Genomic DNA, 13,372 nt, shown 5'->3' on the forward strand with positions numbered 1-13,372 from the left:
ACACACCCACGCACCAACTACAGAGATTTGAGAACATTTTTCTCCACAGAGAACCACTTTAAAGGCTAAAATGTACTATCCTGTATACTATAAAAAAGCTAATCTTGATATTCAAAACATGATCACGGTAACATACAGTACCACTTACTATTGAAAAGAGAAATACTGCAGATACAATTGCACTTTGACTTATCAGAAATGGTAAATGATCAGTTATCCTTCACCTACAAAGAAAACACCACAAAACAGAGTGTGACATCACGTCAAATACATACAGACACTTACGACAAAGAAACAGAAAAATACACAAATATGACACGATTTGAGCGCAAATTCACTGTCTAACATTGTCTATATTCAAATTGAATCCATTTTTAAAATCTTATTCAATGTTTTCTTAAGATGCTAGAAAATTTTTGAAAAACACTGAAGCTAAAAGACAAAATCTGTCGATCTATAATGAGTTTTATCTACACATGCCTTAATGTTACACATACAGTGCGTAATTTTATGGACTTTTAGACAATGAATCTATAGAAATCTAAAACATCTAAACGCACACAAAGCCCCTGTCACAGATATCAAGTGTTATTTCAACCCCACTCAGGTAGCTCAGTCCTTTGAACTGAACAATTTCCTATTGAATTAAAACAAGTTTCTATTTAATTTCCTTCTTCTTCTTCTCTCTCTCTATCTCTCTCTATCTAAACATGGTACAGTACAGAGGGAGGTCAGTTAAATGAATGAAACCTGAGTTATATTCCCTCTCATGAATCCTAAACAAAAAACACCATACTTTAACAACTAAAACAGTGCAATATTATGCTGAATTATAAATTACAGTATTATTTTAGAGTTAGAGTGAATATGTACATACAACAGTTATGTAGTTCCAAGGTTTGTCCTGCACCTGTAAATATAAATAACAAGAACATCTAGTCCTGTTTAGTAAATGGCCTTGTTTCATTGTCCCTGCTAGTTCCCCACAAGAACAGCTACTCAAAAATACGAGAAAACAAATCTGTTCTTATTTTTCCTTCTTATCACGGCTTTTTCAATTTTCAAAGAAATTGAACATTATTTTCTAGACCTCACACAGGCTAAAAGATGAGACCTGCTGATATCTACCGAATGTTTCTCTGTCAGGCTGAAAGCTCAAATGGATGGGGTGAACACACAGCACCTACAGTAACAGTAATGGCTGCTTCCCCTCTTGTTACATCTGAGGGCTGAGAATTCGAACATCTTCTCATTGTCATCCATCCTCATCCTCAACCTCATCATCTTCCTCCTTCACCCCAGGACTTTTCCGCCCAGGCTCTCTCTTTCAGGAGGGAACGTTGCCTTGTGGGCCCTAAAGTAAGCTACCTGCCTCTTGGGCTGCTTAAACCAATGACGCAATGTCACAGAAGGTCATCGTAGTCAAGAAGTTTGGAGTGCTGACGGCTCTTCCACAAGCGGTAGAGGCGAAAGTCGAAGTACATCTCGATCATCTCCTTACCTGAGAGTGGAGAGAGCGCAACATTTTTAGCTCTCCTAAAAATATCAGACCATAAAATCACTGGCAACACTTCTACTGTACCATCCTCTGTGTAAAATAGATCTACATTAGGAAGCCTTTATAGGCATTTGTGGGTGTTTTAAATACAGTTCTCTATTTAAAAACGGTGGTAATTATGCTCAACAGTGCAAATCAAGCTGTGTAGAGTCCACAGGGGACAAAAGGAGATAGAAGAAGAGGGAGGGGAGCAAGTGGGCCTCCTGAGTCCAGTGAAGAGACAGAAACAGTGGGAGAACATAATGAGGTTTTAATTGGAGAATAATTACTGTCAAATCAATAGCGGTGGCATGGATGAGGGTTGGGGTCAGAGTTCACATGGCACATAGGACTCTCCATACTGTATGTGATCTGCCATGCAAGTGTTTATTTGACAGATCACCATAGCCGATGTAAAGGTACAATTTCTGTAACTGTATTATTATTATTTTTTTCAATTGCATGTTTCATAGTTTGTTTAACGCATGTGTGTCAGAATATGTAAGAGGTCATCTCTGTTGTGTGTGTATAGTAAACTCACCCTGAGCTGACAGCTCCAGTGGAGACTTAAACTCAATGGCATGAGGTTTCATCAGTCTCTTGAGGTTTTGAAAAAGCTGAGGATGAGAGAAATTTTTGGTTTCACAACTTTTCTTGATTCACTTTTCACAGTTTTCAAAAGAGCATTGGTATTACTCCCAATATTCCAAATAAAGACTAAAAACAGATATTACAAATATATTTACAGCTTTTCCATGTTCAATGCTGATACCAATACTCAGAAAAAAGGGAGGTTGATATAATGCAGATATAATATATAAATAATATATTTGATAAATATAATTTAATGAAAGCAAATGAGAAATACACAAAACTAAAGTATTTTTATATACTAACAATTTAGTATATTATATAAATTGTGTACATTTTTGAATACTTGTTATATACACACAATATTTTATAATTAATAATAATTATAATTAGTAATTAATAATAATAGTAATTATTATTATTATTATTGGCTTAATAAAATATTGTGTGTATGTAATATATACATACATACACACAATATTATATATATATATATATATATATATATATATATATATATATATATATATTAGTAATGGCGATCCAAGCCTTGTTCTTCACCATTTCCATTAGGGTGTGGCACAAAGGATTTGACACGTGAATCAAATACTTTTCTTTCAAATGTTTACTTTTTCTTTGTCTTGTTACAGACTGTCTAGTTCCAACCCTTCCTTCCTTCCGTATTCTTCCTCAAATTTTTTTACGCATACGTAATACGTATATATTACTAGTCACAGTCACGTGATACAAATACAAATAATCCACTACAAAATTATTAATGTTGTTATGGCTCTAACATATATATATATATATATAAAAACAACAACAATAACAATAATGTTTTATTTTAATAAAAATAATCCGACTGCACAGGCGGCAACTATAGGAGCCATACAGTGATGTGTGTGCATCATAAACTATAAACAGCTGTACAGGGCAACTGGTGGAGTGTTAAACTGTGTGTTCTGCCGTGCTGTGATCGACCTCCGCTGGAGGGGGTTTGGTAGTGTCAATGAAAATCCTTCATATCAGGACAAAGCCTGTCAAAGTGCATTAATTGCCTCCTGCTATTCTCCTCACAATCCTTCGACGTCTGTTTCGCTGGTTGCTGTTAGTATAATCTCTCATCTGGCCATCTTTTCTGAGAGCTATTCTTCACCTCTCTAATCGATCATGAAAGCCAAAGAAAGCCTCACAAATCCACGCTAAGCTAATCCATCTCTTTCTATTGTAGTGAAGGCCAGGACATTTCTATGACATTACTAAACCAAAGTGCTCGCATTAAGAATTCTCTTTCATCAACATATAAAATTATGACTCATAATCATTAAAAGCAATATAAGCAGTTAGCAAATTAGCAACAGCAAATTAGCAACAGCAAAGCTCATGGTTATGATGATGCTGAGGAAATTAGTCCCTTCCCTTTATTCAGTACAACAATATATGCGCTCAGGCAGTCGTTACAGCCTTATTAGCTTTCTGGTATTGAACACTCAAGACATATGGCCAGCTGCTGCTGCCTTGGCATGGCTAATAGAAAACAAATCACAGAGACAGTGTATTACTGTTATCTGATGCCAACACGCAAGCACAAAGGCAGGAGTTTAAAGGCATAGTTCACCCCCCAAAAATTCTCTCATCATCACGCTGTTCCAAACCTGTATGACTTTCTTCTGTGAATCACAAAAGCATTATTTTTACTAACATAGCTTCCAAAGTTCAAAAGTGACACAAAAGCAGCAAAGCAGTCCATACGCCTTGTGCATGTTATGTGATGGACAATCAGTCTTTTGAAGAGGATCTCTTAAATTAATTTGATTGGGTTCACAAAACCAGTCTGAATGATTTTTTCATGGATCAGACTGATCTGGTTCTAACTAAAAGGGTTAGTCACCCAAAAATGAATTAATAACTCACCCTTATGTCATAACACACCCGTAAAATCTTCGGAACACAAATTAAGACATTTTTGATGAAATCTGAGAGCTGTCTGACTCCTCCATAGACAGCGATTTAACCACCACTTTCAAGGTCCAGAAAGGTAGTAAAGACATCGTTAAAATAGTCCACATGACTGCAGTGGTTCAACCTTAAATTTATGAAGAGACAAGAATACTTTTTGTGCACAAAAACATAAAAATATGAGAGCGGAATGACACGATGGTGAGTAATTAATGACAGAATTTTAATTTTTGGGTGAACTAACCCTTTAATGATCACTCACTGACTCAAACTCATATGGCCTAAACTTTTATGGTGCTTCTGTGTCTTTTTTTATTAATTGTAATTGCATGGAAAAGAGCAATGTGTACAACAATAAAATTTCATACTGGTATGGAAAAATATGAGGGGGAGAAACTGATGACAGCATTTTAATTTGTGTGGGACTATTCCCTTAAAAACAACAAGGAGAAAGCATGGAGCTGCTGGGTTGCTTTCAGCACCTGGTCAGAATCTATATATAGCAAGTTCACTGAAGCTCTTTCTTTCCCCTTCAAAAGAAGCAGGGCAGTGCTGAGAGGACCATGGGGGAAAATTGCTAAATGCAGCGAAAAAGCCTACATGTTTCTTTTTTTCCCCCTTTACTTCAGTTATTTTCTCTCTGTAGACCTGCTTCAGAAACTGACAGGATGAAATGCTCATGTGGCAGAAATTTTAGTGAGACTCTAGTTTTGTGCATGGTTATGTGCACTTCAATCAGAGACTGTGTGTACTTCAATCAGGAGACTGCATCCAAATTTGTTTACCAAGTGTCTGGCATACAGGTGCACCATGGCGTTGTCAACTTTCAGCATAATGGTGTTGCAGAGCACTAACTATGCTTAAAATGAACTGTGTGATTTGCGAGAATACCTTGCATATAGATGCAGAAAAATAGGACAAAAAATGAGAAATTTTGACTCATCATCTCTTAATGGTTCAGAACTCATCAGTGTATCAGACAACATGCATGTCAGAGACTATTTACACTTATAAATATGCATATGTACTCATTCCCCTTTCAAAACACATGCATTCAGACACATTTGTTAACATGCCTGTGATTTATGATCTCACTTTATGCAGCATCTTGAATTATGAAAATAACTTAAAATCTGGGTCCCACTAATGTACTTACATTTAAATTAATCATTTGATACAATGCACTTATTGTGTACATACATTGTACTTATATTTTAAAAACACCTGCATGTAATTACATCTGTAATTAATTTCTGTAATTGCATTTATAATTACCCTGTTGACTCATCCCTTACACTATACACCAACCCTTAAACCTACCCATACCACCAAAGCTTTCCCTAACCTTACCCGTATCCCACCTCAATAGCAGCAAAAGTGTTTTGCAATTCCATATGAACCCAATAAGTGCATTGTATTTTTTTTTTTTTTTTTTTTTGATGCAAGTACATAGTAGTTAAGGCCACTTAATATAAAGTGAGACCAAAATCTGATCTGACTTCAACATATTTCCAAAAAAAAAATTTTTTTTTGATTTTAATCTGATCTCAAATGATTTATGGAGGAATCTTGGATCAGGTTTGTTTGTATTTTGGACCTTTAGCATGATGAAACCTTTTGAAGAACCTTGAAGTATGACGTAAATGCCATGGTAATCATTCAGTACCATCTGATACTATGGTAAACACTCCAACATGCACAGACACGCAGTACTTTTCTGAAAGCGTGTATCATTTTAAGCCCATATCCAGCTTGGCACAACTGAATGCATGTCCAGAGCTGTGGTGGCCAGAGGCAACTGTCAGTATGTGCCACTGAGAGACTGCGTGTGTGTGCATGTTGGAGTGTGTGAGAGTATACGAGGCAGAGAAGTGCGAGGGCGGAGGGGTGACAGACTGTCTATCTGTCAGTCACAGAGCAGTTACTTGTCAATCTGGCACCCTCATCTCCTGCCATCATATCCCTGCCTCACCCTGAACACACTCCCACCTGTCTTCCTCTATTTCTCATGCACACACCTGCCACAGCATGAAAGTACATGAAGCTGTACAGTAGTGTCAACTCTGCAAGTGTGCTAAAACCCATAAATGAGTATGAATATAAAGGGTATGTCTAAAGGGTACACTGAATATTCATCTTATCCCCCTCATCTCTCACTGATAATTTCCTGTCTTGTCTTTATGACAAAAATCCTATGGCATGAAACAGTGGTTAAAACACACAGGGAGGTGAGTAGATATTATCTACCTTTTCTCCATTAGCATTGCCGAGCACATAACAGCCCATAATGTGGATGAGGTTGGGCTCAGGATTTAATAAACTCATGAATCTGCCAAGTCTCTTCCAGAACCTGCACACAAAAGCACAGAATGATTACAAACTTAGGGCTACACAGTTCTTAACAGCTGATTATTCATTTCAAATAAGCTATACATACAAAATCAACTGAGCTATGATCTGAATTAAATAAAGAGCATGAATCATTGAAATTTGTAATTAATTATATACAGTGCACAACGTGATAATACGAGAACATTCTGATAATAATCAGTGAAGCTGTCACTGCACGTTTACATAGCTTCAAGCAACTATTTGCGCAGGCTCACTGACAGTCACTGACCATTATATTCAATCAATCTGTCTACACTGAACAATTAATCCTGTATTTACACCATCTTATGCACTGTTGATTATAATGAAAACATTCTAGTTTTGTTGCACACTGTAAATAGAAAATTTAGGACGCAACAGGAGTGGACCAAAAGGCAATTTTTCACATTTAATTAACAAGGATGCAAACTCATCAAGGGTGAAAAAAGGTGACAAAGATGTGACTCCCCTGGGCATGTCCTAATTTTTGTTTTCATTTTATTTATTTTATTTTATTACACTTTATTTCGATGGTCCATTCTACTAACTAAAATAGTCGGTCTGCTTAATATCTGCTAACATTATTTTGATAGTCCCCCAGCAGACATCCGACTGACTATAAGTAACTTTTGCAAGTACATGGCAAATTATTCTACTAACCTGAACCCTAGTGTCGCGTAGCCAGACCTTCAGACTGACGGCAGAAGGTCTGGACTCTATTGCAGCTTTCATTGGCCGAGGACTGTCCAAGAGGACGTTTGACTGACATGTAACGCAACCAATCGCAGTTTGTTTTGTTCCGCGTCATGTTGAACATGTCATGGTTTGAAGTCAAAAATAATGCACCCATCCATAAAAAAAGTAATCCATACAACTCCAGTGGGTTAATAAAGGCCTTCTGAAGTGAAGCAATGAAAAATATCCATATTTAAAACTATAAATTTAAATAACTAGCTTCCAGCGGACAACCGTGCGCAGAATGCGCAAGTCGATTTGAGGCGGAAGAGTATCCTTTGACCTGACGCAAAACGTAATGACGAACGTGGAGGCGCAGAGGATAGAGCAAAACAAATCACTGGTGATGGATTATAAGTCTAAAATGATCATTTTTAAAGAGAAATTTTGGAGGATTTTGACATAAGAGAAAAGGAGCTAAAATTTGTTTCACAGCCCTATTTGTGTGAACCACGAGTGGTGTCTAAGCTTACAATACTCTTACATCCTGCATCATACATCACATCAGAGTATAACTCATTTGGTGCAAGTCAACTTGCGCATTCTGCGTATGGTCGTCTGCCGGAAGCTAGTTATTTGAATTTATAAAGTTTTAAATATGTTTCTTACAAAAATACATCGCTTCACTTCAGAAGGCCTTTATTTAACCCACTGGAGTCGTATGGATTACTTTTTTTTATGGATGGATGCATTATTTTTGACTTCAAAACGTGCTCCCCATTCACAACCATTATAAACCTTGGACTAAGGATATTTTTAAATATATCTCTGATTGTGTTCATCTGAAAGAAGATAGTCATATACACCTAGGATGGCTTGAGGGTGAGTAAATCATGGGATAATTTTCATTTTTGGGTGAACTATCCCTTTAAGTGTGCCATATGCATCCGATGTTCAGCCAATAGTCGGTGGGCGTCATGCCTCAGGCTGAGAATAACTGAACCCTAACCTAACAGTCTACTACAGTCTACTAATACTGTAATGAGAGTTAGTTGATATGTAGTTGTAAAGTTACTTATAGTCAGTAGAGTGTCTAAAGTGGACAATCGAAATAAAGTATAACCAAATATATTAAAATAATAATAATATTCACCCTAATATCTTAACCACAGGGCTTTGATTTTGGCAGAAATACAGAGTGAGTGTGGTTTGTGTGGAGAAGCATTTACTGCAAACTGAATAAAAGCTTGGTTGTAAAAGCTCATCGGACCTACATGACTCACATAAATGACCTACAGTATTTTGGATTCAATTTGTCAATTTTTGCATCCCTCATTTCACTGTGGGAACCACCATTGTAATCTTTTTTGTTTGTTTGTTTGTTTATTAATTGTGCAGCACTACTACAAATAGAACAAAAAGAGACAAAAGATGTTTTGTGAATGTAAACACTCACTGAATCATATCTTCCTCCTTCTCTACTTTAGCAAATGTGGCCACTTTGTTTTTCAGTAGGTAGAGATGACCTGGACCTCCCTGGAGAGAATACAGAGAGCCAATTACGCAGTGCAAAATAACATGTTCATAAATACTCCACATGCACACTTGTGAAAAAGCAAGATATGCAAATAATCACACACATATTTTTTCAAACCTGACAGAAGATGAGCATGTTCCAGATTTTACAGCCTTTTCTGTAGGCGGTGAGTTTCTTTTCAATCTCCTCTGAAGAGGAGAGAGATGAGAGAAGACAGATAGCAGAGAAGTGGAGAGGAGAGGAAGGCAGCAAGGGAATCATATGAAATTAGAGCCCAGCTTTTTCATAGTAAACAAACAGCAGGAGTAAACATCAGGCATACGCCAAAAAAACAAAAACGTTTGGCCAATTAACACGTACCTAGTATGTCATCAAAGGTGGCATGTTCATGATCCTGCGGGCAGAGTACAAGGCAAGCATGAACAACTCATAACTCATTTTTATTTGAACATAATTTAAGCATAACATAAAGCGCTAAATCACTAGCTTGGCATTACAAAGCAGTGATCGGCAATCTCGAACATTGATGATTTGCACTACTAAACCTTGCACGCGAGAGCTGTCTGGCAGACATCATTAGTGGTGCTTAACACAAGGGGCTTTATACTTATAATCAAAACTTTGATTCTCTTTGATCCTGTGTATGACTGTGTCATTAAACTATACTCACATAGAGAATAGGGATTATGGAGGGGTCGTCCCGGCGGATGATGTTGGGAACGTATTCAGCCTTTGGTACTTTTGATGAAATTAGCTGTTCAAAAACATGGATGAATAAAACACACGCATATTAATGAGCCCATCGATGATCAAAAAGCTGTGCTACGTTTAATGAGGATCTGATGATGAGTTCATAAGAAGGCAGTTGGCTCGTGTCATAATGGATGTCGGTGACTGAAAAATGCATGTACCATGATTTTGGGTGGGATGAAGTCATCGCCCTCGCAGGCTGCTCTTTCAGACTCTCTCTCTTCCTCCCAGTCAACATCATCACAGTCTTCTTCATCCACATTGCCAGACGACGCCTGGAGGTCTCCACCTGGGGAAAAGGTAATATGCAAATACACAAACACAACACCAACACATAAATGACCAATGAGATGACAGGTCCCATCGACAAGCATTCTGTCGTTCATGTCTATGAGGCTGGCCACTCTAATGTGACCTTTCCCGCTTGTTTGTGAGGAGAAAGTCTTACAGAGCAACGCGTTTAGTTCCATATAGGACACAAAGAAAAAGCACACATATAGACAGCAGAGTACATCTGTGGTAAACAGACTTTTTACACACGCACACATGCTGATGTGTGTATGTGTGTGACGAATAGGATGATGTACGAATCCTGCACAATGCACAAATGAAGCCTGTGAAGAACATGTCCATTTCATATTTAAGATTTTTATTTTATTATTATTATTTTTTTAATTAAATTTAAGACATTAAATGCTGCTACTCCAAATTACATTCTCATAATACAAAAAAAAAAACATTCTAATCGTCATTGCTGTAAAAGTAATAAATAAAATACGATACAAAAGTTTGGGGTTAGTACGATTTTTGAAAAAAAAAAAATCTTTTATTCAGCAAGGATTCATTAAATTGATATTTAGAAAGATTTCTATTTTATATAAATGCTGTTCTTTTGAACTTTCTATTCATCAAAGAAACATTAAGCAGCACAACTGTTTTCAACATTGATGATAATAAGAATTGTTTCAAATCAGCATATTAAAATGATTTCTGAAGGATCCTGTGACACTGAAGACTGGAGTAATGATGCTGAAAATTCATCTTTGCCATCACAGGAATAAATTACATTTTAAAATGTATTCAAATAGAAAACAGTTATTTTAAAAGATAATTTTACAACAAGCAATATTACTGTTTTTACTGTATTTTTGATTAAATAAATGTAGAATTGTATTGGTGAGCATCTTTACCGACCCCAAACTTTTGAACGTTAGTGTATTTAAAAATACAATCATGATAGAAGCTGCTGTACTTCCTTTAATCAAATTTCCTTTTAAGGCAAGTCAGTCCAACTCCTATTCACTACAACTGGCAAAGACTGACAAAAATCTCAAACAGGAAAAACTGTAAAAAAGTAAATATATGTTTAAATAAGACTGGGACATGATCTTGACAGGCATCCTAAGATTCGTATATAAATGTTTTGTGTGGGTGACCAATCATGTACATGTATTGAAATCAGAAAAATAGACCAAATGGCTTTGTGTGTGTGTGTGTGGACTCACTGTCTCTGGAGTCATGGAGAGAGTCAGGCTTGACGGGTGTGGGGTCACTCCAGGAGCGGCTGAAACTCTTCGCTTTGCGATCAGCAAATGCTAATAACGAAGCGGAGGAGGGAGGCATCACACACTCTGCTCTTCAACACACACACACTGGGCTCTTGTCTGAGGTTGGGATGTGACACGTTTTTTCCGCTTTAGGCTGACAAACTCTAAACATGAGAATCAATTTCACTCTGTATACTGTAGCGTTTATTGATGAGAGAGGCGAGGTATTCAGAAAATTGCCACATTGCTAGTTGAACATCAGACAAGAGCATAGTTTTAATCCTTTTTACCAGATGCTTGAAGCATCTGTAACCCCTGAAAATAATTCATCTCACACCATGAATTATTGTCAAGCAACATATTTGCATTAAAAAAATTGCACAAATATACAGATGAAATCAGACAAACGTACTGACAACATACACACAACCATACAACACATCATTAGCAAACTCATTCAATCACTCACACACACACACACACACAGACATCTACAAACAACTCACTCTGGGCCTTCACCCTCCTGCTGCCCACCATCCTCAGATGTTTCCGGAAGTTTCTGAGATAGAAAGGATTTGCAGAAGCACAGTGGATTGGAAAGAGGTATAAGATGGGGTGGGGGGGGAACACAAGAAGAATGGGAAATGGAGGAAGAGGAGACAAAAATGAAAAATGTTAAACACTTTCAAACAATCCATTTATACATGGTAGCATTAGCATGGCAGATTATGGACAGGGATGAGTGTTTGAAGTTATACAACAAGCTCAGAGTACTCCTAACAAGTATCCAGTCCTCACAGTTCCTCTGCAAGAAATAGGCAAAAATAAACATTTTGTCCCAGTTTGACACTGCTTCAGGCTTCGGAAACACATTTACTTATCTGTGTGTCTGTATTTTCAGATATTTTAGCACACAGTTTGAGCTATTAGCTTAAAGTCACAATGAAATGTAAATGGATTTTTCTTATATTTTACGGAATTATGCATATCTTTTTTTAAAGTCATATGCCCTCTTTAATTAAAATAACAAATAAAAGGTAATATGCAAATACACAGAAACACAAGCACATAAACAACCAATAAGATGACAGGTCCCATCAACAAGTATTCTGTCGTTCATGTCTACGAGGTTGGCCGAACTAACATTACCTCTCCCACTTTGTGGGAGAGAAAGTCTTACTGAGCAACGCGTTTAGGACCATATAGGACACAAAGAGAGAGCACGCATATTTTTACACATGCACATATGCTGATGTGTGTGTGTGATGAATTACACAATGTACAAATCTTGCACAATGCACAAATGAAACCTCTGAAGAACATGTCCATTTTATATTGAATTTTTTTACTTTCCCTCCCCCTTGCAATGACGTCTCTTCTCTGACTCTGATGAGGTGTGCACTGGCGCAAGGGCAGGACAATAATTCCTTCCTTTCATCAAACTGTCACTCACATGAGATCAGAATAATTAGCAAACCAATCCAATGAACCAATCAATTCTCCATGAATGAAATCAAGTACTGTCCAACATCTTTTCTCAATCGAGAAGTGCTTCACTCAGATATACGTCACAATAGGGAAAATCACAACTTCAGTTTCATATCAACTTTAAATGAACAATAAAAAACTAAAATGTTCAAACTTAAACGTGCTTTGAGCATTTTTTTCCACTAAAGTGTTTAAATAAATTGTTCTTTTGAATAGGTTTACGATTATGAAAATAAACAGAAAATTAATCAGGAGAAATTACTTTAGTAAAATCACTGGCCAAGAAAAAGCTGTTTTATTCTACATAAGACCGGTGGGTGCCTCATGGAGGCTGCCATTTTGTGAGATTACCTACAAGGTATTTCTACAACAACACTGGTAACCAAACACATTTGATTTTGTGTGATGTTACATCCATGCAAAAAGATGTTAGTATAAACACTTTATTGGCCCTTGAAACATAAATGACTTATCAAACATTCTGAATATGCCTACTTCCTATATAGTAGGCGAAAAAGTATGTGAGCCGAGTAGTATGTCCAAATTCATAGTATTCATAAAAATGTAGGTAAAAAGCACCTGGATGATGTACTACTTTTGGCGTGATTCTGAAGTGCGCATTCCATGAACATTTTACTATCCCATGACGCCACAGTAAAGGATTTGTTAATGGCAGTGAAGCAACGCTACTGACGGAGTAGATCACATGACAGTGACAACATGGTGGATGCAGTATGCCTGAATTTCATTCATACTACACACATTCATACTATATAGAACATACTTTTTAAAAGTCACAAAGTAAGTTTCAAACCAAATGTAGTACCTACTGTACTGTACGTGATTTCGGACGCAACCTTAAAGGGTTACTTCACCCAAAAATGAAATTTCTGTCAACAAGTACACCCTCATGTC

The 13,372-nt window shown here is 36.9% G+C and overlaps 1 protein-coding gene across 2 annotated transcripts in view; it reads right to left on the reverse strand.

Moving 5' to 3' along the window:
- Positions 1-222: 222 nt before the first annotated feature.
- The window catches only part of nsmfb (NMDA receptor synaptonuclear signaling and neuronal migration factor b), a 28,829-nt gene continuing 15,679 nt past the window's right edge, over positions 223-13,372 (reverse strand). For both annotated transcript variants that reach the window (XM_067407223.1, XM_067407222.1), the window contains 10 exons: positions 11,476-11,528; positions 10,928-11,017; positions 9,584-9,711; positions 9,343-9,426; positions 9,033-9,066; positions 8,790-8,860; positions 8,592-8,671; positions 6,338-6,440; positions 2,079-2,154; positions 223-1,501 (listed from right to left, as the gene is read on the reverse strand). In XM_067407223.1, the coding sequence (XP_067263324.1) occupies positions 1,404-1,501; positions 2,079-2,154; positions 6,338-6,440; positions 8,592-8,671; positions 8,790-8,860; positions 9,033-9,066; positions 9,343-9,426; positions 9,584-9,711; positions 10,928-11,017; positions 11,476-11,528 (817 nt within the window). In that variant the 3' untranslated portion in view covers positions 223-1,403. The remainder of the gene's footprint in view (positions 1,502-2,078; positions 2,155-6,337; positions 6,441-8,591; positions 8,672-8,789; positions 8,861-9,032; positions 9,067-9,342; positions 9,427-9,583; positions 9,712-10,927; positions 11,018-11,475; positions 11,529-13,372) is intronic.

Source organism: Chanodichthys erythropterus, chromosome 13 (genome assembly GCF_024489055.1).
Source record: "Chanodichthys erythropterus isolate Z2021 chromosome 13, ASM2448905v1, whole genome shotgun sequence".
Lineage (NCBI taxonomy): Eukaryota > Metazoa > Chordata > Actinopteri > Cypriniformes > Xenocyprididae > Chanodichthys > Chanodichthys erythropterus.